A 27,068-nucleotide genomic window follows, 5' to 3' on the forward strand; every position below is an offset into this window, starting at 1 on the left:
TGGCTTTCTGTGGCATTTCTGACAAAAGCTTTACTTCTTTTGGACTGAACACCACATCCAAGGCAAAGAGCGCAATTAAAATGTGAAAGTTTGCCATCCTGTAACACAGAAACCACAGACATACCGTAGATGAAGCCAAGGGCTTAATTAGACGTCTGACTCTGCAGAATTTCTGCTCAAGGACCAGAACTGCAGCACGTCAACACTCGTTAACAAGCTGCTTATGTGACTCACAACTCCAAAGCTAACTAATACGGTCATTATTTGTCCAGCTGCAACTTTTCTGTCATGTTTTATTTAACTAGGTAAACCAAGAGGCCATAAGGAAGCCTATTAGATCTCACCTGACTATCCCTGTAGCAAAAGGTGAGAAAAAACATTTTTCCATATTTAATCATCATAGATGACTGATAAATCATGAATTAGCAACATGTTTTGGAAAGATAATTGAAATTTCAAGCGCCACACCCGTACTTAACCACTGCCAGACCTGCAAATCAAATAATTACTTTGGTAGAAAATAAAGTAAGAGGAAAGATCAGGATGTAGCACATCACACATTGATGTTAAAAACAACCATGAACAGATGAGAAGGCGTTGACGTCCTTTAGCCTGGAGAGAGATATAAGACACTTTTTTTTTCTGCTTTGGGAACCACAATGAGAGCCATTCTCTGCAAACAGAGAAAACAAGCAAACAACTTCAATACTGTGCCAAATTCTTCCAAATTTAAAAGTTTTAAATGGTAATAAATTTACGTCCCACCAAGACTGGAGTAACATAGAAGTTTTTAAATGATTCGACAGTGTAGAAATGCTGGTGCACAGTGGGAAATTTTGACGTCTGAGTCTGAAGTCAGATTCTCACTTGGAAAGTCTGAGAAGATTTTTAAGGCTGACTTCAGATCCAACATGGCCGCTCCTCGCATCAACAGCAACAGAGGTTTATTTCACAAAACACACGCGTAAGAGTGCGTCTAAACTTAATGTCACATGTAACATCTTCAACTTTAATTGAACAAAATAAAAGTGCTTATGGAAGGAAAAGCTTGAAATGATTGTAAGAAATACTGCGAACAATGTCTACGGCGTCGCCATGTTGAAGACTTTTCTTAACTGGAATGCTGCGCTGTTACCACGGGTAACGGGAGAGTTCTGAAAAGGCATCAGAGGGCTCCTTCTGGCTCTCCTTTCCCTTTTAGACAAGATCAGATTTTGGATTTATTTAGATGTGAATATCATGATAGCGAGAAAAGCTTCTCGATTTAGCAAGATACAGGAGTAGCATCTCATTTAAATTTTCAACTTGCTGTTTACTTTCCATAAACGGCCTCCTCCATTTCTTTGGGAAAGTTACAATTTCCAAAGTTCAAGTTGGAATAATAAATTAGTTTTCCTGGATGTATAAATTTTGACTTGAAAGGTTTTTGGTTTCTCTCTTTTCTTGACGTTAAATCCAACATGGCTTCCCTGTTTATAAAAATTAGGAAAAAACCCGTAATTTACATAATACATATATACGTATATAATAATAATTATCATAATAATAAATACTATTATTATTATTATTATTAATAAGATAGCGTCAATAGAAGACATGCGTATTGTTTCCAAACGTTTTTTTTGTTGTAAATTTTCTCTTTTTGTCTGGCAGGTTGGAGATGGAGGTCCAGTCGTACTGCTCAGTCATACACCTATTAGCTACCTTGGATTTTGAGCCTGCAGCTGAACGGACTCCATTTCCCATGCGCCCCCGTGATTCCCCGCCCCACGCATACCTCTGCTGTGTGCTCATGCGGCGCTGTGGGGATCCCGCACAGGACTAGTTGCCCCAACAGAAGCGGCGAAGCGCACAGCACCAAAAACTTTCCACACTGGGATGGGAAAGTTCGAAAGGAACTCTTTGCTTTCCTTCCTCACAGATACGATCCACGCAGGAGGAAGGGATTGGATATAAACATCGAGCCGGTGGATAAAAGGATTAGTTTTTTGGGGGGACAGGGGGGGGGTAAGGTGATTTATTTAATTTTTACTGAAGATTTCGCACTTTGGATCGGCTGCATCCGAAGATTAAAAAAAAAGAAAAAGAAAAGCCCACTGAGGCGCGATCGCCCGGGTGGAAGAAAAAATGCCTTCCTCTCCGCAGCCTCGCAGTCTGGTGAGGTTTGCCGTGTTTTTTCTGCCGTTCGTGGGACTGGAGCGTGGATCGGGGGCCCACGCTGGGACGTGCCCCCCTCCCTGCGTGTGTTTTGGGGAACTTGTGGACTGCGGTCGGGTGAAAAGGGGCCGAATTCCAGACACGATCCCGGAGTGGACAGTTCGGCTGTGAGTCCTCGTGAAGAGAGTTTGTCTGTTTTCTGTGGAAACTTTGTCTGTTTGTATCATTTATGTCCACGACATGGTTTGTGCGCTCAGTGTAGTACAAAAAGGAAGAGTAAGAAATCACAGAATCCACTGGTGTTGACAAAATTCCTTGTTTTTATTTTTTTTTACGGTGGTTTATGGTTTAAAGATACCAATATTCATACAAGGTCAACTTGAATACTGTAATAACCAAAGAACAACTCTTACAAGGTTGTGGGTCATTACAGACAGAGCTTGCATGTCGTTCACCCAGAGATCAGAGTTGTCTCAGTTTTTCCATCATTCATTCTGAGAAATAAATGGACAGATTTTTCATAAATCACCCAGAGATCGGAGTTGTCAGATTTTTCAAAAGCAGCTTTGATCAATCAGGTGAAAATCGGCTCCATTTCCAGAGATGCACTAATTAGTCAGGTAGACCTTGGAAATGTTGGATTGACTTCATACAGATTCACCAATCAGGGATCAGAATCAGCCAGTTCTCCACAGATGAAAAGGTTTATGGACCTTTTGCTTTAATGCAGAAATGGGAATAATCTTTGCCATTTGTTTGACTGTTTTTTTATTTGAAACTACTCTAATCTACAAACCTGCAGGATATTGGCATCAGCCAGGTGAAGTGTGATCGGTGCATTCCTAGATTTGTCTAAAGTCAGGTTATTTTTCTCTCTCCTCCTGTCTTGTCATGCGGCCCTTTGTTGTGGCAGCGGTTGTAATTACAGTAACAATCAACTACCTGACCCCTCCCTTTAGAAGTAATTGAAACAAAGCTGCTGCTGTGTTTGTGATGTTTTACAGTGCAGTAAGTCCGCAGTGATTGGGCCGTGCCTTCAAAACAATTCAAGCCTAAATCTGCAAAGTTGAACTTCTGCCTGAAGTTCCACCGTCTCTTCTCGTGTTTCTCCTGGAGCCCCAGCAGCATGCACAGCCTCAGCTCTAAACTCATATTCCTCTCTGTCTTCTACTTTACAGATAATTATTCTTGGTGATTTTTTTTTTTTTTTTTTTTATGGCGCTGTGTTAGGATTTAGCTCTTGACTCAGCGCCTGCTGAAATCCAGTTTTTCTCCTCTGCTGCTCTGGAAACTTGCGACTTGCCAGAGAAAACAGACCCAGCCTGCGCCTCACAACCAAAAAAAAAAAAAGCAAAAAGCCTGGCCTGCCAAAGAAAATTGAGAGAAGAGGAGGTGGCGGGGGGAGTCCCACTCAGGGGGGAAAATTCTTTTCACTCTTGCATGCTAATTTACGAGTGGCTCTCCAGCACATCTTAAACCCCTTTACACTGCCCGACTCTTTGTTTTCCAGCACCCCATTATTTCTGCTGAATTAGCAACACCGGGGCCAGCAGTGGTCCTGATCGGGGAGGAGCGTGTAGAAAACTCCCACTGATGGGAGAAAAAAAAGGATGAAGATTAAGCCAACGGAAACAGACATGTTTTCAAATTACAGTTTGAAAAGGGAGGAAAAAAAATGTTTTCAAATCGTTTCAGTACAGAAAGAAATTAGCTTGAGTGTTTATGTTATTACAATGATACAATGCAAAAAAATATATAAATCATTATGATATATACTTTTATTTTATAAAAGTACTATAAGATACTTTTATATTATTTTTAGGGATGAACTGATATGGCTGATCTCAATCTTGGATATTAACAGAAACAAATATCGGTTGTCAATATCAACCCAGTTTTATTTATCGGACCGGTACAGACATGGTAAAATATGACTAATATTGGCCGTTACCGATGTTAGTGCCGATGTATTGTTCATCGCTAATTGTTTTCATTTTAATCCTCTATTGGTCTGGATGACTCTCACAAAATATAACAAATTAGCACGTGTAGGCTCTAAACGGACCAAACGACTTTGACCTTCGACCTTCTGCTGGTAGATCATTAAAGTTATAAAACTACAGCTCCTTACAGTAGAATGATTAGGAAATTTAAAAAATCTTTAAGTCACTCTGTGGCCCGTTTGAATTAACGCAGGTGGAAACATCTTGCCGTAGAATGCAATGCTTTTTACCAAAATGACCAAAACTACAAAGGTGAAAAAGTTTAAGTGGCAAACTGACAGGACTAGGAAGCAGACCCTACACATCAGTTTTTATGGTTATGTAGATATTTATAATATTCTCCTACATTGTCTAGCTAACCATTGGGAATATGTGATTGCCCTGCTGTGCCCAACATTTCCTCTTAGGGGCTCCACTACAAAAATATGAGTGCCTCAAAAATTTTAACAGCAGCGTTTTAGCTAGAGTTAGCTAAAAAGCTAAAGCTATAACAATAACATCTAGGCTAGCACTAGCATGTTCACCTACAATAACATACTCCATGCAGCCTAGAAAACCCACATAAAAGTCAAAATTAGCTAAAAACCTAAAGCTATCTAAAGTACTAATCATAGCATCTAGGCCATCACTAGATGAGATGATAGCCTAGATATTATCATCTAGACTATCATATGTTAACAGCAGAAAATTTTCTTTTAGTTAGGGACTTACAGAAATGGAAATATTGGGCGATATAGATATCTAATATTAATATTGCTATTGTAGCTGAAAACCGATATTTACAATACAGTGAACCCTCATTTTTCGCGGGAGTTACGTTCCAAAAAGAACCCGTGATAGGCGAAATCCGTGAACTAGTTACCTTTATTTTTTTTACAATTATTATACAATGAAATACTCCATAATACATTGAAACCAAAGAACAAAACCTTTTTACAGCCACAAGCATTAGTTTAACAAATAAAAGTACTGTATAAATGGTTTTTTTGTTGTTTTCTTACAAATAACTACTGTACTGTAAAATAATAATTTTAATCATCAATACGAACTGAAGGTTTCAAATTGCAGAGATCAGCACTGCGACACCGCGACTCGAGACATTGGATTAGAACGGGAGAAAATGAAAAATGATTATGAAAAAAAATATTTTCTTCTAAAGCCCGCGGTGCAGGTGTGTTTTTTCGAGAGAAGAACATAGTTATCGGTAGTTGTTGTCGCTCTTTTTTATTCTGGGCAAAAAGTTTCTTGAAACTGGCAAGCTGTTTTACGTACGTGTACATATTAAACCGCAACGTTATCGACACACAGGTAGAGAAGAAGCAGAGAGACTGTTTAGCCAATCAGAATACAGAACACAATGCACGATGCCAGTCTGTGAAGCAGCGAGACCGTGAAAGGTGAACCGCGACACGGCGAGGGTTCACTGTATATAAATTTCCCAATCCTTTGGACACAAACAAATAACACCTCTGACATTGCTTCTCTACTCAAGTTAAAAACAGGACAGTGTCACCATGACAACTAGAAACACAAACGGCATCAAGATGGACATAAACATTGGTTGTTAATATCAATAAGAAGGACTAGAATTGACCGATACTGATGTTAATGCCGACACATTGGCGTTAACAAACAGGGTTTTTACAAATCCGTGTATTTGATTTGTAAAAACCTGGTTTGTGTTGCGATTGAATATTCGATGTTTAAAGTGTTCCACATCCAGCTGAACAAACAGACTGGCCAGGCAGGACAAAGCTGCAATTGTACAAACTGTTGACGTAGCAAAAGAACCTGGAGCTATTTTAAAATTGTTACAATCAATCTACCAAGTACTACAAGTAAAACGTAGCGCTCATTAACAAGACGGAGCAAAAGGTTGTTTCACAAAATGCCAAGCTGCTCATTCCAGCCAATGTTCTTCCACTGTTGGCATCTTACCCCAGGTGGTGTACCTCACCGCAGCCAAAAACTGGAGAAAGTTATAGCATAAATATATAAAGCATTAACATTCCCAATCAAGCTGCCAAAAAAATAAAACTTCTCTGCCCTTTTTCTCTGGCATTGATATGAGCAAAAGTAGATAAACCCTACAAATATAATCATGGAGGAAAAACAAGGAGCAACCAAGGAATGATTTAGTCCCATGACTGGTTTCTGGTTGCATGGCACACTCTGGAGTCTTGCTCATTGTTGTATAGTGAAAATAAGTGTGATAATTTTCACACATAAAAGAAGCATTTTTCAATACTAATACTTATTTTTATTTTTTTTAAACAAATATACAGCAAATTTGGGGGAAAAAAGTATGAATAACAAATATTTCTACCAGGATTACAGCTAACAACAGTTCAACTTTGCTACTTCATTGGTTTTAAGTAATGGATCAAATTCAAAAGCTACAATTTATCTAAAGTATACCTGAAGGTGTTATTTTTATTTTAAAAAATGACAAGGTTCTATCGATCTAAGTTCCATGGACTGAGGATAGGCATTAATTATAATGTTTCTCCTTATTGTGAAAAAAAACATTTTAGTTGTGAAGATTGATTTATCTTCACAACTAAAATGTCCAATTCTGACAGCAATGTCGAAATTGTTGTTTTTGTAAAAAAAATTAAAAAAAATTCCACTGTTGGTTCCAAGAGAGAGTCAGCAAAATTTCATAAAAATCTAAAATATGATTCAGTTCAGTTACTGAGTGGAGGTTTAGTGATAAAAATGATTATTATTATTGTTTTTTACATCAGTGGTGTGCTGAAGAAACCTAGTTAAAAATTGCTATGTTTTTGTTTGTGGAGTTTTCATAACTGTGGCACTCAGACACAGACAGCCATCATTAACCTGACAACAACCTGAGAAAACAGGAAGCTGCAGAGATGCACAGTATGTTGGCCTCAACTGTGGTATCAATGCTAGTCATTTTCTTACATGCCATCATCACTCCGACAGGTAAAATTGAACCGTTATCAACAATCGATTATTATTTCAATGTCGGATTGCTTAACTGAAGTGATGTCAGTGCTGTGGTTGTTTTTTCCCTGTCAAAAGGGTTTTCACTGTGCATCTCTCGATATTTGTAAAATATTGGTCCGTATCAGTTATCTGTCATAACAGCTGAAGATATCGGCCCAGATTTTCATATCAGTGCATCCCTAACCACAATAAATTCCACAAAACATCGTGGCAAACTTTATTGCTCATCTCTCATCAGGACTTTTCACACTTCATAAAAGATCAGAAGCAGAACTCCTGGGAGGTCGTCCTAAGCTCCTCCCACTGCAGCATTTTATTAGCCTTGCAGCCCCGCCCATTCAAAATCACACAAGCACCGTTGAGCATCAACAACAACCGGCTGCGAGAACAGACTGTTGTCATTTTATTCTGGCAGATACAAGCTGGGGTTTTTTGTGTGTTTTTTTCCCCTAACGCCTGATTACGTTCAGATTTATTTTTCCGTCAAATGAGAAACAAACACGTAACACCCCCCCCCCCCCCCCCCCCCCCCCCGCCTTCAGTGTCTCTCGGTGTGAACGGTAACGACACGCTCTTTCGGCGTAAAGAGAAGCAGTTTGCGGTGCCAGATAAGGAAGTGGCTCGGTCTGCTTCCTGCGGGGCAGCAGATGCAGGTCGCAGCCTGTACGCCAGGCTTCGTGTTATCTTTCTTCACTCAGAGCCTTCTTTGTCATGGAAATGGAAGTGTAGGGTCTGCGCAAGGTTTATCTTTGGAGCGTGATAGGACACCTCCAGTGGCGGGGCGACAACAACAACAACTTATCGTTGGAACTCGGCGAGAAAAAGGGGAGGGAACAGAGGGGTCAGAGGTGGGGGTTTGTTCCAGCAGAGAAAGGAAAACTCTGCCTGATGTGTTCATGAAACCTTTAAAACAGGCCCAGAAAATCCAGCAGGTTGTCTCCGAGGTACCAAAGGCGTTCCTCTCGCTTTTCCCAGCATTACAAATACATTAGTAGTTGTTAGGTTCCCCCACTACGCTCCCCTCCTAGAAGAGTTTCTTGATGGATTCCAGATGAGGGAGGTATGAAAAAAACAAAAAAAGAAGAAGAAGTGTCTGGCACCACAACGCTGATCGTGCTCAGCAGTGCCAGTAACGCCGCCGCTTTATGGTGCATGAGGCCCCGCTTGCCAAAGTTCTGCTGCTGGTTTTAAGGCTCATTTTCAAAAACAGGCAGCAGACACAAGAGCACAACCCAAAGCCGAGCCGCAGCCAAGCCCAGGACCGGGCCGGGCCGGGCCAGGCCGGGCCGGGCGCAGCCCAAACACGAACACGACTCAGACAAAAGCAAAACACACGGACACACAATACACAGGCTGTGTGGGAATGCAACAAGTCCTGTGTCAGTGTCACGCAGTCTACCTTACAGTGCAATAATTCTGAGGAAAATAGGATGGTGTCAGAATATGTTCCAAAAAATGCAGTGAAATATATAATTGGTGCATTTCTAAACGCAGGAACTTCAGCAGTTATTCCTGCTGCTGACACCAGAGGCCATCGTATTGATTATTGCAGTTATCACCACTGATCGGTGAACTCATCAGCCAGCAGAAAATGTCATTCTGCATGTGCTTTCGTGCATAAATGGGAATTGTTTTGTAATTCTGTAATTTGCTGCCTGATTCCAAACTACAATCGCTCAAAGAATCTACAGTCGAGAGGTCAGGAGGTCAGGAGGTCAGGAGGTCGGACCTCAAGAAACCCAGAGATCAATAACAACCTGGAGAAGCCTGACTGGTTCATCTCTCTTAATAATCTTAAAACATTTTTTTATATTATTTTTCATTCTGACACACAGACTAAATTATATGTATGTAATAAACATGCAGTAAATTTACCAAATGATTCCACCATGACTCCATGTAGAGTAACATGAACTTACTAGGCTGGTTCATCTTCGCCAGGCTGTTTGTGTTTTTCGTGATCACCGTATGGCTGAGGTAGCTTTTGAAAAGCTAATGCAGTAAAGGGGAGACAGAAACAGATTTTCCAGATAAATTCTGACTTAGCAAATATTTACCTCACATGACTGATTAGCTGTTGCTGCAGTTAGAATCATTAGCATTGCATTTTTTTTCTCTACGTCTCTTGAAAGCTTGTAAAATCCCCAGTACTTAGTTGACATGATGGAAAAATTACAATTTGTTCTACAACACATTTCCAAAAACCTCTCTCTCAGATTTTCTGAGATTTGTGCTCTATGCCAGTTGGTAACCTCTGCTTCCTGTTTATTGCAGCCATGCGTAGCGTCAACATCTGATGAGATTACACCTCGCGTTGCCTGGTTGATAATCTAAATGTGTAAAACATAATGGACGATGTGCCATCTTCTTAACAGAACTTTAGACCATAGAATGGAGAATTTTGTTGGTTTTGTACTTTGGTGTACCTTAATTCCAGTACCCAGCCTGTGCCTGTTAGTAAGGCAGAATGCTGTTACTGTTTTCTGCAGGTCATTATGGAAGATCGGAGCTTGTGAAAAGTGCAGTGCATTGATGTTTACTTCTTCCTCCTTTCACAGGGACTTGAGCCATAACAAATTGCAAGTGCTCGACGGGAATTTGTTTTCCAGACTGCCGCATTTAAAGGAACTGTAAGTGTTCTTGGTGTTCTCAGTGTTTACCCAAGTTAATAATAGTCTTTTCCATCCTTCGACGTACTAAATCTAGCAATCTATTTCTGTTCTCTTACTTCTACAGAAAGCTGAATCACAACAAACTGGAGGCAATACCAGATCTGGGTCCTTATGCTTCAAACATCACAACCCTCATTCTGTAAGTAAAGGCTTTTGGATAACCGTTACATTTGTCTATTGTCGCCTCAGCCTGGTTTCGATGGTTATTCTCTGCCAGGACTATTACAGTTGGTTAAACTCATGAGTTGGGAAGTTGTTTCTCCCAACTCAGCCAAACCCAACTGACTGGACTAGTTCCCAGTCAGTGTTTGCAGACAAATGTCACCAGGACGAATGGAAACATTTTTCTTCCGTCTGGAAAGAGACTTCAGCATCAATTTCGTCCCACTCTTTCAGAGGAGAAGTACCAGATATCAGCTTTCAGACAAAAAATAAAAGCCTCTTGACTTGTCAAAATTTTATCCCTTGCAAACTGTGAGCTCGTAATCGTCTGGAGTCTTGTTTTGCAAGACGTGCTTTCAGAATCACACCAGATATTAGTCTGTGAAACCTCAACAATTTTCATTTGGTCTGTGGTGCATTTCTCAAAACTACCCAGTGAGAAGTTGTTGCGGAGGAATGTAGATGTTGCTGGATGAGGCGTATTCCTCATCAAGCCCCGACACGACAGTCGGCAACAGCCGCAGGCCGCGTCAGTCAGTCAGTCAACAATTTGCTTGTAGTTTTCGGAAAGAAATCTCACCTCCAGCGACAATTTATTTCACGAAGAAAAAGAAACATGAGCTGGATTGCCATTCTGAAGTCTCCAACAACACTCTTCCAACAGGGACGTTGATCCTCCTGCAACTTTAATATGGGTTGGGTTACAGTTTAATCCTTGCTTGGCTTCTAATTTGGCAAAGTGGCTCAGATACATTAAAGTACCTCAAGTGAAAAGGTATGCCTTTCCCTTAATGGTCATAAAGGAGTCTTGGCATTTTAATGAGCACACCAAGTGACTAAAGCTCTACACCTCTGAATTTCATGATTTTCCTACAGTAATATAATATAGAACAGTATTATGTTATGGGGCAAAATTCCAACAGATTCCAATTAGAAAAAATATTTTAATACTCTCCATGCCCGAAGTCCAGTCATTCACTCATAAATAGGCAATATGCGGGACTCCACTTCCTCTTGACGATGGAACAGAGAGGATCGCTGGGCACAGTCACTCGGACAGCAGGCCACTGACATGAGGAAAGAGCCGTCTTATAATCAGAAAGTTGTGAGTTCAATTCCAGCTTTCTCTTCTGACACGTCGACATCTCAAGGTGTGTTACGGTGTATGAATGTGTGTGGCAAAAGTACCGGCGATGCTTAAGTAGAAGTATGGATACTTGTGTTAAAAGTGACTCTGCTAAAAGTAAGAAAACTGACTAAAATCTGATAAGTAGAAGCAAAAAACTACTGAAATGTACTTAAGTACAAAAGTAAAACATAACTGTCACCTTCAATGATACAAAAAAACTCGTGCAGGTGCCTACCTGGAAGGATTTCTGTTTTTCAGATTTGACAAAGAATGTTTGAAGGCCTCATGGTCTTTATGTTGGCTGAAAACACAGAGCATTTGCTACAAATTATTCTTGGAGCTGATGAAATGAAAAGAGTCCTCTGAGGCTGCGTTCACACCAGCCCTGTTTAATCCGCTTTCACCGAATTCTAGTCTGCTTCGTTTCAGGATGTGTGAAAGCGTAATCGGACTCTGGTCCGCCTACAATCCTAAGTCTGGGTTCAGTTAAAGTGAACTCTGTTAGATGATTTAAATGTGTTGTCTTATCTTAGCACTATGTATCTCTTTTCAAAGTTTTACGCAATTGAGACATAATTTGGAATTGGAAAAAAGAAGAAATATAACAGAAATGGAAGTAGCCTAGATATGTCAAGTTAAAGCAGTGCAAGCCTCATCTGGCCTACAAACAAAACATTGCATGTATTATTATGGGATGCCAGTATGCCACACCAATTACACTATGTATCCCATAGTGCTTTGTAATGGCTAATTGTCCCCTAAGACAACCTGTAGTTGTAGGAGTTTCTGTTAGGGCTGCAGTGGTTGTTTGTACCCAGACACATGCAGGAGGTGTTTGTGCGGAACTAAGTGTACAGTGCAATGTTTTGTAGTGCGACTTTAAAACGTGACACCAAAACAAAACTATCATTAAACTCTGCAGTTTGGGAAAAATTAAGGTTTTCATGCAGTGAAGGTCAAACCAAGACCCTATGTAAGTGTGCATTTACATAAAGTAAATTTAAATAATAATCTAATAGATTTCCATACAGTAAGTGACCTAAGCGGTAGAGGCCAATTTTTTATCTGTTTCTTTTAATTAAGGCAAACCATATTATGATTTTAAAGCTGAAGTACGTACCAAAGTGCTCTTGACCCACTTATTTTTTGTCCAAACTCCAATTTTAAATACATATTCATTTTATTGGTTTGTGTTTGAAAAAACTGGGACAAGAGCAAAACTTCAACTTGTTTGCTTTCACATGCTATCTTCATTAGCTATCACCTCTTTCCCCCTAACGTTCAGCAGTTCAGTGTGATTTCTCTTTTTTTTCCCCCTTCTTTTTCCACCAGTGGGACATTTTTCCAGAATTTCTCTCTCTCCTCCAGTTTCTCCAAGCTGGGAGGGTTGTAAAGGGGAAAAAAAGGACCTCAGGGTATCAAATACCACTTATTCAAACAGCCAGTCAGACAGAGCGGCAGCGCTCGCCGACTTCTTTGACCTCGCAGCTTAGAGTAAAAACAAATGGCAATAACCCTGCAGCTGGTAGTAATTGAGTCGTGATCATCTTAATTAATTGAACAATTTCCTTGGAATTTTTGGGGGGTGGGGGGGCGGACCCCCTCCTCCAGCCCCCACCAAATCCCCTGTGTTCCAGAAGGGTTCAACAAATGACCATAGAGATACCAGGTTTGATTAGGCCTACAAGGGGCTGAACTTCTTGGCATTTCATCAGAGATAAGGACTTTGCTGAAAACGAGAATTAGAAACCAAAACAAGTATCATAACAATATTTTGTGACATTTCTATAATAAATATAAATATGTGTGTGATAAGAAGTCTGTAAGAAACCCCCCCTCGAGTTTCCATCAGTCAGTTTGAAGATTCAAGACAACAACAAGGCCCTCATACTCTTAGAGAGTTGCCTTAGCTAGGCCAGCCAACGAGCTAAAACGCAGCGTCTCATGTGTGTGTGTAAGATATCTGACAAGTTTAATATGGCGTCTCAACAATGAATGCAGCGCTGGTTTTCATTACCGGCGCCACGGCTGTGAGAGGGAGTCGTCAGATTGCGCTTGAAAACTCTGTTCTTTTTCCAATAGGAAATGCCACACAGACACACACGCCTACACACACACAACCCAGACACACCACGAGTGAGAAGGTTTAAAGGGAGAGAAAAAAAAAAGCTACTTTCCGTTTGAAAAGCTTACTCTATTAAAATTATTTGCTGCTTAGTGGACACGGCTTCACTGAAAACACATGTCAACAACAACAGCGTTTGGGAAAGGCTCTCACGATTTTGCATAGTTTGACGGTTTGTGGGGTCTGGTTGAGGGCCCAGAGCGCTGCTAGATTCTGGCAGGTAGCAGCTTGAGGGAACCCAATCGTGCTTGTATAACAAATGAGAATCTGGGACGTAAAACCCTGAACGATTATTAACAACATCTTTGTTCCAGTCATTCACAGCCTTTGCCTATCTAATTTCCCTCTGGTATAAGCTTGAAGAACTAGTTAGACCCCATGTAGCAAACCTTCTTCTTCTCTTCCTTGCCTCAGTGACCGGTCAGGAGAACATAAAAACTGAGATACCAGTGGTATCGCCCAATGTGCGTGGAGACCCCTCTGTGACTCTCCCTACAAAAAATGTCTTTTATTGTGTTGGACTACAGCTGCAGAACGTTTTAGAGAAAGGCATGTGTCAGTTACCAGTATCACCAGATACCATAGTTTTAGGGATAAGAATAATTTCTGCCTTTTCCCGTTTAAAAAAAATAGTAATTACTTCAGGGGTGTCCAACTCAAATCCACATTGGGCCAAAATGATAGGCAGCTTGCTTTTCCTCTGTTTTGTAGCTTTCATTTAACTACAAAACGGGGAAAATGTCACCGTCTGGTGCAACTAACGTGACGAGAATGGGGGGCCCAATACGGGATATGTACGGGAAAATAACGATACGGCATGAAAGGGGGATTTAAAAAAAGGGTCGTTTCCCGACCAAAAGGGGAGACTTGACAGATACACCTGCTGTCTGAATTCACTACCCACCTCAAGACCAGATTATTGTTGATTAGAGCTGATTTTTCTGATGATGTACAAATTCCAGTAAAGGTCACCATTTTTAAAAGTGAACGTTGGTAATAAAATACCTCTAAACCAACTGAGCAGCGGAGGCAAGGACTGGGCCTGCAGTCTGGTGCAGCAGAGGGACTCGCTCCCTCCTGTCCACTCTGCTGCTGAATCCCCACACACAAAGACAGCACTGTACAGCTCTGTTTATAACTAAGCAGTCCCTGCACTGCAATTTAGGAGGCGTGCAGCTCAGGAAATTGCTGGCCTCTGCCGAGGCATGCTTTCACTGAGGGAATGGTATTCATCAGTCAAGTAATTGGCGGGTAACTTTTTTAAATACCTTGTTCGTAATTACCTTATAAACAAAATAACACGTCGCCAAACCTGAGGGTCTGAACAGCGACGTTAGTCATGTTTAACAATTAGCTTCCTGTTATAATATATGCAAGCAGCATCAGCTTGGAGAAGAAGAAAAAAAGAGGCATGTCAGAGAGTTTCATGTTGGGTGGTAGGTTTCGTGAGATGTTTGACTTTTTTTTTCCAGACCGCGGAGGAATTTACAGTCTTCACTGTTTGCATATTTGGGAACAAGACACCGTTTTGCGCCACTAGTCAGATACGAAGCATTCCTGCAATTTATAGGAGCAACGGTGTCTGTATTTTCAGAGCAAACAACAGGATCAGTGGGATCTCGGAGGAGCAGCTTGGACCCTTCGCCTCCCTGGAAACGCTCGACCTCAGCAGCAACAAAATAGTGGAAATAAAGACCAGCTCCTTCCCGGCTCTGCCTCTGAAGAACTTGTGAGTTTTATCCTTCTTACATGGCCTGAACTTTCTTTTCTTTTTCTCATATTTTGCCACATTTCAACCAAAATATTTAAGGCTGTACATTGGGATTTCAATCAGTTTAAGACAAAAGTAGTGAAGTAAAACAGAACTGATGCAGCGTTTGGTTCTTTTGTGAGACTCTTCCACTTCACAACTATGCACAGTGGTTTGTTGGTGTAACACAATGTTAAATGAACTGCACGTTTTTTCAACAAGTTCCTCTGAAATCCTTCAGGTTCCTCTGCAACAATCGCATCTCGTCTCTGGAGTCGGGCTGGTCCACCAACCTGGCCAGCACTCTGCAGGTTCTTGAGCTCAGCCACAACCGGATCTCCAACATCCCAGCCAGGTCCTTCCAGCTGCCCAACCTCCAGCATCTGTAAGCTCTGCGCTCCTAGGAAAGTTGCGCGTTTGATCGTTGCACCTGCTAGCTCCTTCTGATTGAGAACACTGCATTTGTTGGTTTTTTCCCCCAGGGATTTGAGCAGAAACCAGATTCGCCGGGTGGAGGGCTTGACTTTCCAAGACCTGCCCACCCTCCGCTCGCTGAAGCTGCAGAGGAACCGCCTCTCTGGGCTGATGGACGGGGCCTTCTTTGGCCTCAGCAACATGGAAGTCCTGTAAGTTCACCTTATGATCAGTGCGTGCCGAGATGATTCCCTTCAAACTTTCCCAGCTGTTGCATGAAGTGTTGCCATGTTCACGTTGTCTGCAGGCAGCTGGGCTTTAACAACCTGACGGAGGTGAGCAAAGGCTGGCTGTACGGCCTGGGGGCTCTGCAGCAGCTCCACCTCGAACACAACACCATCAGCAGGATCCAGCCTGAAACCTGGAAGTGTTGCCAGAAGCTCAGCAAGCTGTGAGTCCATATTTTTCCCTCTCTCTGGACTCCTTCCCCTCTCCAGCCAGCTTCGCTATTCCATTCGCCGTCTGAACCCCGGACACTTCTCCGTGCTGCTCCGCCTCCCCTCCTCTGCTTTGCTTACACTTCAGTTCCTCCCGCCACCAACCAGACAAAGCCGAGTCTCTGTTGCTCTGCGGATCAGTGCCAGTGTTAAAGCTCTGCCAAGCTACTACACACCCTGCCTTTTCTGTTCTGCTCTTATGTCTCATGAGACTTTGGGATTTTTAGTTTTACACAGACTTCAGTAATTTTCCAAACCATGCATGTTTGCTCCTGGTAGGCAAGGACTGGTTAACAGTATTGAGGATTAATAAGGTTTTGAAAATTCAGCTTTTAATGAGATGAAAGAGAAATCGACTGGAGTTTTCTTTGGCACTGCTGACCAGCTGGCTGAGACCCTGGTCCCAACCCTGGTCTCAGCCAGCTGAGACCCTGTCTAGAAACAGTTGCTGTTTATTATGTAGCTTGGACTGAGAACCAAACAGCATCTTGAAGACAATGGGCTGCGGTTACTGGTGTCAAGGTGTACAAAACCTTCCATATGTTTGGTTTTCATACCAATGAACTGTTCTACGGGTAGAGTTCGCAAAGTCCAGCATGCTTTTGGACTCATTCGCTTCGGGTCTTGCTCTTATCTCATAAACAAGTTGCTGGTGAGCCAGGAATATGTCCGGCCATCTGATTTGTTCTACTTTGGATCAACAAAGGGTGATCCAAGGGTGATCTATTCTTTAACTACATTCTCCCAAAGCAGTGCACATATTGGTTTTGACTACGTCCGAATCACAAACATTCAATATATATTAATGGAATTGACCAACATGAAAGAGTTTGTAACTGTGAACTGGAAGGAAACTTTTTCCCAGAACAAAATCCATCCATCCATTTTCTAACACCCTTGTCCCTATTGGGTGCTGGTGTCCATCTCCAGCTAACATTCCGGGCGAGAGGCGGGGTCACCCTGGACAGGTCGCCAGTCTGTCGCAGCCAGAACAAAATAACAGCAGAAAAAAGACTCTTTGCTGTAATTGGATCTAAAAAGCATCGACTCTGGGGACATTAATATAAACAAATGCCACACTTTTGTTTATATTGTTGCATGGATATTAGGGGTGTGTTGCTGTGCTAATCTTCCTTGATGTTTTTTCTGGGGGGGGTTTCCGCCCTGCAGCAACTTGTCCTCGAATCACCTGTCCAGGCTGGAGGAGTCCAGCTTCGACGGCCTCAGCCTGCTGGACGAGCTCCATGTGGGAAACAACCGCGTGAGCTTCATCGCGGGCGGAGCGTTCCGCGGCCTCTCCAACCTGCAGATGCTGTGAGTTGAGTTCGAGTTACAAAAAAACGGATTGTAAATGTCACCACTGAGTGCGTACGGAGGCCCCTAGGGAACACGGAAGATTTTTTTTGTTGTTTTCTTTTGCGTCACCTCTCAAAAGTATTGCGAGGTCCATTATTTCCTCGGTCGGTTCGTGACATTTTCCGTCTGAATGGTTAATAAAAGGCCATTTCAGTTCCATCTCAACCGTACTCAAACAAACATGAACATGCAGTCAATTAATCAATTTTCAATCGGTTTTGTGTTAAGAATATATAAACACGTTTTTAAATGTCTACATATTTGAAATATTTGTGACTGTATACAAGATAGACCAGAGCATATTTGCTCATTTATTGCGAGGGAATTAGAATAAGTTCCCTCACAATACTTTTTGTGAGGGAACGTAGAAGACAAATCTTTCCCCATGTCTGTTATGTGGAACAAAAAAAAAGGAGAAAACAAAAAAGGACAATCCATGCTCTCCTTAGCATTTAGCTAACTCCAGTACTGGAGTGGAAATATTGTGTCTGATTTGCTTTGGGGATGTGAAGTAGATTATTGTCTTGATGTGTCTGCACACACAAATAAAAAAAATAAAAAAAGGAACTCAGACAGGCACAACCACAACCTCAGTAACCCCCCTGACACACACACACACACACACACACACACACACACACACACACACTCCTCCCCACACCATCCTTTCCTCTGTCCAAATTGCTCTCCCACACCGCATCCACCCATCCCCCAGCACCTCTCCTGTTCCCACAGAGAGGCTCAGTAACATTTCCCGTAGCGGAGACTAACTACAACCAAATGTGAGCGGCGCTGCTGAGGTCATCGCAGGGCAGGTGTGCATCTAGGTGGACACGGACTGCTTCAGGGCTTCAACAATCCCCGGCCTCCCCCTACACACACTAACATGAAAGCACACACTCACACCCTTCCTCAATTTCAACCAGCCATAGCCAAGCATGCTGAGGAGGAAAATAACTGTTGGAAGGCAATAAAGAAGCTAAAGGATCAAAGGAAGCAATTTTTGTTTTCTGGGAAATTCTAGGCTTTTGGTGATCTAGATGTCATTTTCTTTCTGCACATAGCAGAGAGAGAAAGCGTTTGAGTTTTCCTTGCTGGAAACATTTCAAAGAAACATCAACTGGTTAGATTATGTGGCCACGGTGGTAGTAATTACAAAATCCAACGGCTGATTATTTAACATTGGGTGAAAAGTCTTATCTTATGTAGAAAGTTGTAGTAAGAGAAAGGAAAAAAATGATACAGCTAAGCGGATAAACGAGTGTTGAGTGTTTTGTTTGCCTGCTAAAATTCATTTTAATTCATTCATTTTGGACTTATGGCTGAGTTAATATTTGGCATGAAATACTTCAGAAAACATCAAAATCCCACCAAGCAGAGATTTTTACAGCAGGTTTACCTTTTCCACCAATTGTTAGAACAGTATCTGTATCTGGGAGAAGACCTTTATGGATAGGCTGGGTTTTACTTCCTATTTAGACGCTTTGTTTAGCAGCTCCAGTTTATAATTAAAAAGGTTTTCCAGGGAAATATAGTCAGTGGGTTCACTAAAAAGCTTATTTTACATTTGATAAAACAACAGAATCACTTTAATAGCTCTTATTGATGGTATTGGTGGTATAGAAAGATATTTAAAAACTTCATCCATCTTGTAGGAGGTTTTTTGATCCCCCCCCCCCAAAAGTGCCAAAAATAGGTTTAAAGGATCATTTGGAGCATAAATTCAATGTTTGATTGTGGATTTTTTTTTACATTGTAATCTCTCTTAAAGGGATCTCCAGAATAATGAAATCTCCTGGACTATTGAAGACATGAATGGGCCGTTTTCTGCTCTTGAAAGGATGAAAACGCTGTAAGTTAGTTGTGTCTGATAGATCAAATTGCCTAAATAAAAACTAAGATCTTGTAGTCTGATGCAGCCTTTTGTTTCCATTCTTCCAGGTTCCTGCAGGGGAACCAGATTCGCTCGGTGACCAAAAAATCCTTCTCAGGCCTGGACGAGCTGCAGCACCTGTGAGTCGGCCTCGTGTTTCACTGATTGTTTTCAAAGGTCCGAGCCGTAAACAAAGCGGGCCGAATCATAAAAGAGTGTTTGTTTGAGCCATGCATCCAGACCGTCTTCTCCTTTTCCTCTGCTTTGATGTGGAGTCAGGAAAAAGGAAAAAAAAGCTGCCATTAGTATCCTTACATGTGAGCCAAAACTATATCGATCACAAAGAGAGACAAAGTGGAGACAACTGTGTGTGTATGTGTGTATGACATTACAACAACTGCATTTGATTCAAATTAGAACCAATGCCAGAGCTCAAAGCAGTTCAGAGTCAGGCCTCTTCTGATTAACAAAGCGATCTGTTGCCCAGAGTTTTATTGTTTTTTTCTCTCTCTCTTTCTTGTTTTTGAAGATTGTAAAAATGTCTGCAAAAAATCTCTCTGAGAACCTTATCAGTGCTGATGCCTTGTCTTTGCTTTTTTCTTTGTTTAAAAATGTTTTTTCTTTGTGCATAGAGATCTGAACAATAACGGCATCATGTCCATCCAAGCTAACGCCTTCTCCCAGATGAAAAACCTTCAGGAGCTGTAAGTGTTGGCACCTCAGACCGCTGACTTTCTTATTAACATCGACTCCAAACATCATTGAGCAGTTTGATAATATCTTCAGCAAGGCAGTGCATTAGCATTAGCCTTTTACCTTAAATAAGCTATTCGCTATTTTTCTTACTTATTAGCCATGTTTAGTATACTGAATGCAGTAATGTTCAATTACATGGAACATCGTAGTGATGCCCCACATGCCACTGACAGCACTCATGCTAACATTAGCATTTTGGCTAATTTCAGCTGATACACTTACTTTAACATACTCAATGGTGCAAGTCCATGTTTTTTAGCATCAGAGCGCTGGGTTCAAACCAACGGACACACTTTGGCAGGCCTCGGTTCGAGGCAAATTATTAATCATGACAAAAGTTGGAAGTGTATATTTCAGGAGGCTAGGGATTAAAACAGGGATTTTAATAGTTAAATATTAAGTTTAGATTGACAATGGTATATTAAAACTATTCATTTAAGTAGGGTTTTTCATCAGGCTTAAAATTTTGAATCATGCTTGGCTTGAAAATATCTTAAAAGTAAAATTAAATGTAACTTACAGGCATTTGCTGCTGCTGTTGTTGTAAAATGTGACAAGAAATGTTGCCTGCTTGGAGAAGAGCTACAAAGAAATCATTTTAAAACTCTGTTACTACAGAGGAGGGCTGAGTTGGCAGCTAAAAAACTACAATGATGGAGGAACTCTGACTGACTACAGAAGGAGGCTGAGCAAAATGTCAGAACTACAGACATGGCAGAATGTTTTGGGCATTATAGAACTGATTTAACCCAACCACTGTTATGCATAGGATTATTGTTGCCATTTAAAATGAAGCTTACTGAAAATTTCAAAATAAAAGCCTCAATATTCCTCTCAGGTTAGTGCACCGCCCATGGCAGTGCAATAATATTAGCCTGTATTATCTTTACCTCTCAGGTCAGTGCGCTGCCTTGCACAGCAAGGCAATGCATTAGCATTAGCACAAATATTAGCATTTCACTTCCTCCCACTATGAGCCTTTTCCCTAACATAAGCATTTTAGCTATTTCTTATACATTAGCTATATTTAGTATACTCAATGGAGGAAGTGAATATAAGACAACATGCTAGTGATACCCAAATGCTACTCACAGCATTCATGCTAACATTAGCATTTTGACTAATTTTAGCTTATGCATTAATTTTAACATACTGAATGTTGCAGGTCCATGTTAGTCAACATTCTTGTGATTCTCCACATGCTACCTTGTAATATTTTAGCTAATCTTAGCATTGATGCTAATTTTTAGCATCACAACGCTGTGTCCAAACCAACTGGCACACTTTGGCAGGCCCCGGTTAAATTTCTTCAGGAATTTTCTAGTTATCCGCAGTAATGCAGGGACCTTAAATCCCCATTTTCCCATGTAAACACAAACACAAATAGTTTTCTCAAATCTCCACCTTGGTCGGACGTTTTTGTAAACAATTGTTTTAGTGATATTAAACGGAGTTTTGGAGCGAATGATAGACCAAAACACATACCGTTTGTTTTCCCAGGTATTTTGCTACGTGCGAACTAGGCCACCAGTTCTGTCAGGAACCAGAACTTCCATTGGAAGAAAGTCAAAATAACCTCTCTCTCCCATTATTCTGACAATGGGCTAACTGATTCAAGACCTCCTTGAAGTAATTAACATAGCCAAACCTACTTAAAGCAGTAAAGGTTTAGTGTCATTTAAAGTAAGGCGGTTACAATAAGTTAGTCTTTTTTTCCTTTTTTTTAATAAATATCTTTATTCAAATACTTACAGGAAAAAATCCTCCTAAACTCCACTTCTTAAACATCTTGTTTTCTCTGATAGAACATTAACTTATGGATTTATGAAGCATGTGCTAAACCAAAAGCTTTTCTGACACCTTCTCCTCCTGGTAGGCGTCTGAATACCTCCAGTCTCCTGTGTGACTGCCAGCTGAAGTGGCTTCCCATCTGGGTGGAAGAGCAAAGCTTCCTGCCCTGCGTCAATGCCAGCTGCGCCCACCCGCAGATGCTGAAGGGCAGGAGTGTGTTCTTGGTACGCCAGGAGGAGTTTGTGTGTGGTAAGTGCATTAGTTCCTGATACACACGAGCCGTTTCAATTGGGTACTTTTCTTCCCTGGCCACTAACTGTTAAAATGTAGTAGTTTGTGAGTCATCTGCATACATGTTGACGTTTTTTCTTGTTCGTCCAGATGACTTTCCAAAGCCCAAGATAACGGTGCAGCCAGAGACCCAGTCAGCCCTCAAAGGAACCAACGTGACATTCGTCTGCTCTGCCGCGAGCTCCAGCGACTCCCCCATGACCTTTGCCTGGAAGAAAGACAATGAAGTCCTGAACGATGCCGAGATCCACAACCAGGCCCACCTAAGGGTGCAGGGCGATGCGGGAAGTGAGACGGAAGTCACAGAGTACACCACCACATTGCAGCTGCGGAACGTGGAGTTCTCCAACGAGGGGAAGTACCAGTGCGTCATCTCCAACCACTTTGGGTCGTCATATTCCTCTAAGGCCCGGCTCACGGTGAACAGTAAGTTTGGTGTGTGCTAAATTGTTAGACACGCCTCACCAGACCCTGGTCTCCAAATCTTAATCTGTTTTGCTTTTTCAGTACTTCCTTCTTTCACCAAAACGCCAATGGACTTGACGATCCGGGCAGGAGCGATGGCTAGGCTGGAATGCGCGGCCACCGGTCACCCATCCCCTCAGATCGCCTGGCAGAAAGACGGAGGCACCGACTTTCCTGCCGCTCGCGAGCGTCGCATGCACGTCATGCCCGAGGATGACGTCTTCTTCATTGCGGGTGTCAAGACGGAGGACATTGGTGTCTACAGCTGCACGGCTCAGAACACAGCTGGAGTTATTTCAGCAAATGCAACTCTAACTGTTCTTGGTGAGAAAGTTACCCTACGCCTACTAGACCTTTACTATTCCATAGTTTTTCACAGTATTGTCAAAGCTTTTCCTGTATTTCTTACAGAAACGCCCTATTTCCTGCGCCCTCTCACGGATCGGACTGTGGCCAAGGGCGAGACAGCCGTCCTCCAGTGCATTGCCGGTGGAAGCCCTCCTCCTAGACTGAACTGGACCAAAGACGACAGTCCCCTAGTGGTCACCGAGCGCCACTTCTTTGCCGCTGCCAACCAGCTCCTCATTATTGTTGATGCTGCTGAGGTGGATGCGGGAAAGTACACTTGCGAGATGTCGAACGCTCTGGGCACGGAGAGGGGGAACGTACGCCTGGCCGTCCTGCCGAACCCCAACTGTGACTCTGGAGTGCAGAGTGGAGCCGGGAATGTCATGGGGAGCGGATCAGGGGCAGATGATGATGGCTGGACCACAGTGGGGATTGTCATCATCGCGGTGGTTTGCTGCGTAGTTGGAACTTCCTTGGTCTGGGTGGTCATCATCTACCACACCCGCCGGCGGAACGAGGACTGTAGCGTCACCAATACAGGTCAGAGGTCACTTGGTTTGTCAGATTGTCCAAGCATCTAAACTTGCACTAACATGTGACCTTGTCCCCCAGATGAGACCAACCTACCTGCGGATATTCCCAGCTACCTCTCCTCCCAGGGAACACTAGCGGACCGACAGGATGCCTACATCCCGTCTGAAAGCGGTAGCAGCCATCAGTACATAGCATCATCCTACAGTGGTTTCTACCTGCAGACCAAAGACGTGAACGGTACCAACACTGGCCTTTTCTTCTTTGACTTTAAAGCTAAATGTACTGAAATAAAATGTAAGGTTGTAGTAACATTGTTCACCTGGTTACCCTTGGTAGGTCTTTGTCAGCTGGATACAGGAAGTGAAGCTGATATGGAAGCAGCCATCGATCCTTTGCTTTGCCACTACCAAGGTCCGATTGGCTCGCTGCTTTGTCGCGATAACATATATGCCAGTGACCCATCCGAAGTCTTCACAGGTTGGTACAAGTCTTGATCCGGTTCCAGAAGGATTTTTAAAAGGGCCGTGTTACGACTGTATTGACTTTTTTTTTTAGCTTTACATCATTTGACTATGCTATTCCTTCATCAAGAACATACTTGGAGTCTTGCCTTGATTCTTCCACTCATTTGAGAAATCCTTCAGTCTCAGCTGTGTGGACCAGAGCCTTCCAGCCTACCGAGGCTCCTCCACTCAGCTACTTCAGACTAGCCAGCAGTAATTAGCAAACTCCTGATGGAAGTGTGCATCTGAGGAGCTCATTATAAGAGCTACTTCTCAGAGTGAAGCTAGTAAAAAAAGTTATTAAAGGGTTAATAGAGTTGCCATGTTGTGGTGACTTTCTGAAGTCTGAGTTTCAGGAAGAGCAGGAGTTTTTAAAGAGAAAGAGACCCAATTTCAAGGTGTTAAATTATATTTAATATGTAGCTTTTTTAAACAACTGTAGTTACTTAATTGAGCTAAAAAAATGGTGCTATGTGCCACTCTAAGCTCCAGAAAACTAATTAATATAATCTCTGCCTTTTCACCCTCAGGTTTTTCAATTGACCAAAAGCCGGTTGGCATGGAGTCCTACAGCGGCAGCCTGACCAAACCCAAAACAATGGACATTTTGCTATCGGAGCATTTTGACGTGTGCCCGCCCTCTCTAGTGATGCAGCTTCCAAACACCAGCCTACATCAAGACCCTGCGCCTCAGCAGAGGGACCGGCAGACAACGGCGGATGAGGAAGATGCTTTCGACTGTGGAAAACCTCATAAATGTGTCTCTCCCTGCAACACTTTCATGGGTAAGTTGTCGATTAACCAATCTTTTTATCCGGACTTGATTTTGCCTAGGCAATGGAATGACTTTTAAACATGTTTTCCCGCAGGTACATTTGGGAAAGCTCCTTGGACTCCCCATAAGGACCTATACATCCCGCCGTCAGTCACGTATCATGGGATAACTCTTCACGAGAATCCTTACACTGCTTTGGACGTTGACTCGGACCTCGAGCAGAGCATCAAGGACTCATTGGAGCAGAGCGGCCGTGTGTATGAGCAGCCATTTGACGGCCGTAGAACTGATGCCATCTCACAACGTAGGATGAGCTCCTAGCTGATCCAACTTCCGATTTTTCATGAGAACAACCAAAAGGAATAGAAAAACACGAACATTTCTACCTCACTGAATGGACACTTTGGCAATAAAGGATGTCTGTAATGTGCAACAAGTGAATGTAAAGGACAGCCTCACGCAAAATAGCACCGGTTATTTTGCTGAAAAAAACAAGATTCTGTTAAATAACGTAGATGAATATATACATTTTTATATAAAGTTTATTATATTTTGTAAATTGTTTATAAACAGATTTGATTATTTTTGCTTACTTTTTTTGTACAAATACTTTGCAGCCGTGGCTTTCCTTTTATGTCCGCTTTGAATAAAGCAGCGTTTTGCACATGTGTAAACAATGAAACACGTCCTGCTATGCTCACTTATGGTTTTTCAAACCCTTCAAAAAGATGATCTGTTTCACATCTGAATATGGAACAGATTCATCACTGTTCTCTCAGAGCACAGTGTGGCGTTCATATTCATCTAAATTCAGTTCAGATTTATCCAATATATATTCAGATATAGGTTTGAATACATACTGTTCCAGTTCAGTCCTAATTATATTACAATACAGTGGAAATTCAGTTAATTATTTGATGCAAACTGTTGACAAGTGACCTCATACAGGCAAAGGGGACGTCCCCAAAAACTCGCAACATTCACCATTACAAGCTTGGTGTCTGCACATCCTTAAAAAGTCTTCAATTTACAGTTGCATGTTCGATTCCCAGTCTGATGACCTTTGCCGCCTGTCTTCCCTCTTTCATTTCCTGTCTAACTACTCTCAAATAAAGGCTGTCAGAGCCAAAAAAGACCTTTCTAAAAAAAACAATTCTTAAATTTTTTAAAGACAAAAAAAGTAAATGGAACTCACATGCATTAATGACAGGTCTTAAATTGTGTTGAGGAAAGAACTATTTAATCTCGTATGTTTTTTCACACTCAGACATCATTGTATCCTATGACTTGAGGTGGCTGAGGCTGCTAGTAACTGGATGCTAATATACTCTTGCTTACTAGCTAGCTAGCCTTTTAGCATAGTTATCGTGGATAAGTACAAATTTATCACCAGTTAGCTTAACAACAGTTGTTTTTGCCACTGACTAGCTTCTGTTGCCGACCCATATGAAAGTAGGTCCATTCTGCACCAAAAACAAACTTTTGCTAAAAAGAAGAAAAATAAAGGAATACTGGAGATAAATAGCAAGAGCAGCTTCTTAAGTGACTCCCTTCAGGAAAAGGACATAGCTAAACATGGAGGCAGTGGGCTAGATGGACTTTGTGCTGGACAGAAAAATAAAGAGATTGTGCAGATGATATTGTTGGAAAAAGATATAACTTGGCCAGAGGTAAAAACAGTACACAATAACTTCAGCTGTGGTTCTGTCTAGAAAAGGACACAGCTAAACACAGAAGAACTGAACCAGTACTTTCCATAGGAAACAAAAGATGAAGGCAGCACTAGCTTTGTGGTGCTTCAATCCAGGAAGAATAGGAAGATAAGAGAAGGTGTCATTTAAAAAAACCAAAAAAACCAAAACGATACTATGAAAAGTTAATAGAATCCGATCGCTCCCTCACACAGAGACTCATATAATTACAGGAGTATTGCGCAAACTATACTTTCTACGAGAAAGAGAAAAAAGAGAGTACATAAAGTTATTGTCAGCAATACCTTCATCAGTGTTCATGTCCCTTATTACTGAGCCAACAGCACGTTCTATGGGAAACGAAAACAAAGGCAGCATTCAGATTTCTGCTGAACTAAAAACAACAAAAGACAAAAACAACTCAAAGAACATGTTGTGCAAATAAGTACAAGTTTTGATGAGACATTGGAGCATAGTTTAGATATATGCTGTAAAAGGGCATTCCCTTAGAGCTTGTTTTAGATCAAAAGCCAGTGGAGGAGGATTCAGAAAATCTCTTAGCTTGCGATAGTTTTCTTAATTTGTCTTATTAAATTGACTTTTAAATGTATAAATAATAATAATCCCCTAGGGATTATTAGACAGATGATTTTAATGCCCCACAGCAGGAGTCAGAACAAGGAGAGCTGGAAACAAAGACTGCAACTCAGTAGGATGCGGAACATAATTTGGTTCATCATGTTTCTCATTTAAATGAGCACATATGTGGAAGATTTTGCCACCAGTAATCAAACAACTGACTG

At 41.8% G+C, this 27,068-nt stretch overlaps 1 protein-coding gene across 1 annotated transcript; it reads left to right on the forward strand.

Moving 5' to 3' along the window:
• The first annotated feature begins 1,813 nt into the window (after positions 1 to 1,813).
• On the forward strand, positions 1,814 to 25,256 carry lrig3 (leucine rich repeats and immunoglobulin like domains 3). Its single transcript, XM_005811416.2, has 19 exons — positions 1,814 to 2,324; positions 9,692 to 9,763; positions 9,870 to 9,944; positions 14,816 to 14,950; positions 15,213 to 15,356; positions 15,454 to 15,597; positions 15,693 to 15,836; positions 17,053 to 17,196; positions 19,010 to 19,090; positions 19,180 to 19,251; positions 19,744 to 19,815; positions 21,744 to 21,907; positions 22,040 to 22,375; positions 22,457 to 22,738; positions 22,826 to 23,302; positions 23,375 to 23,533; positions 23,633 to 23,773; positions 24,330 to 24,584; positions 24,669 to 25,256. Exons 1-19 carry the CDS (start codon positions 2,128 to 2,130, stop codon positions 24,893 to 24,895), a joined length of 3,321 nt encoding a protein of 1,106 aa, XP_005811473.1. The 5' UTR covers positions 1,814 to 2,127; the 3' UTR covers positions 24,896 to 25,256.
• Positions 25,257 to 27,068: the final 1,812 nt, after the last annotated feature.

This window comes from Xiphophorus maculatus, chromosome 17 (assembly GCF_002775205.1).
Source record: "Xiphophorus maculatus strain JP 163 A chromosome 17, X_maculatus-5.0-male, whole genome shotgun sequence".
NCBI classification, from domain to species: Eukaryota; Metazoa; Chordata; class Actinopteri; order Cyprinodontiformes; family Poeciliidae; genus Xiphophorus; species Xiphophorus maculatus.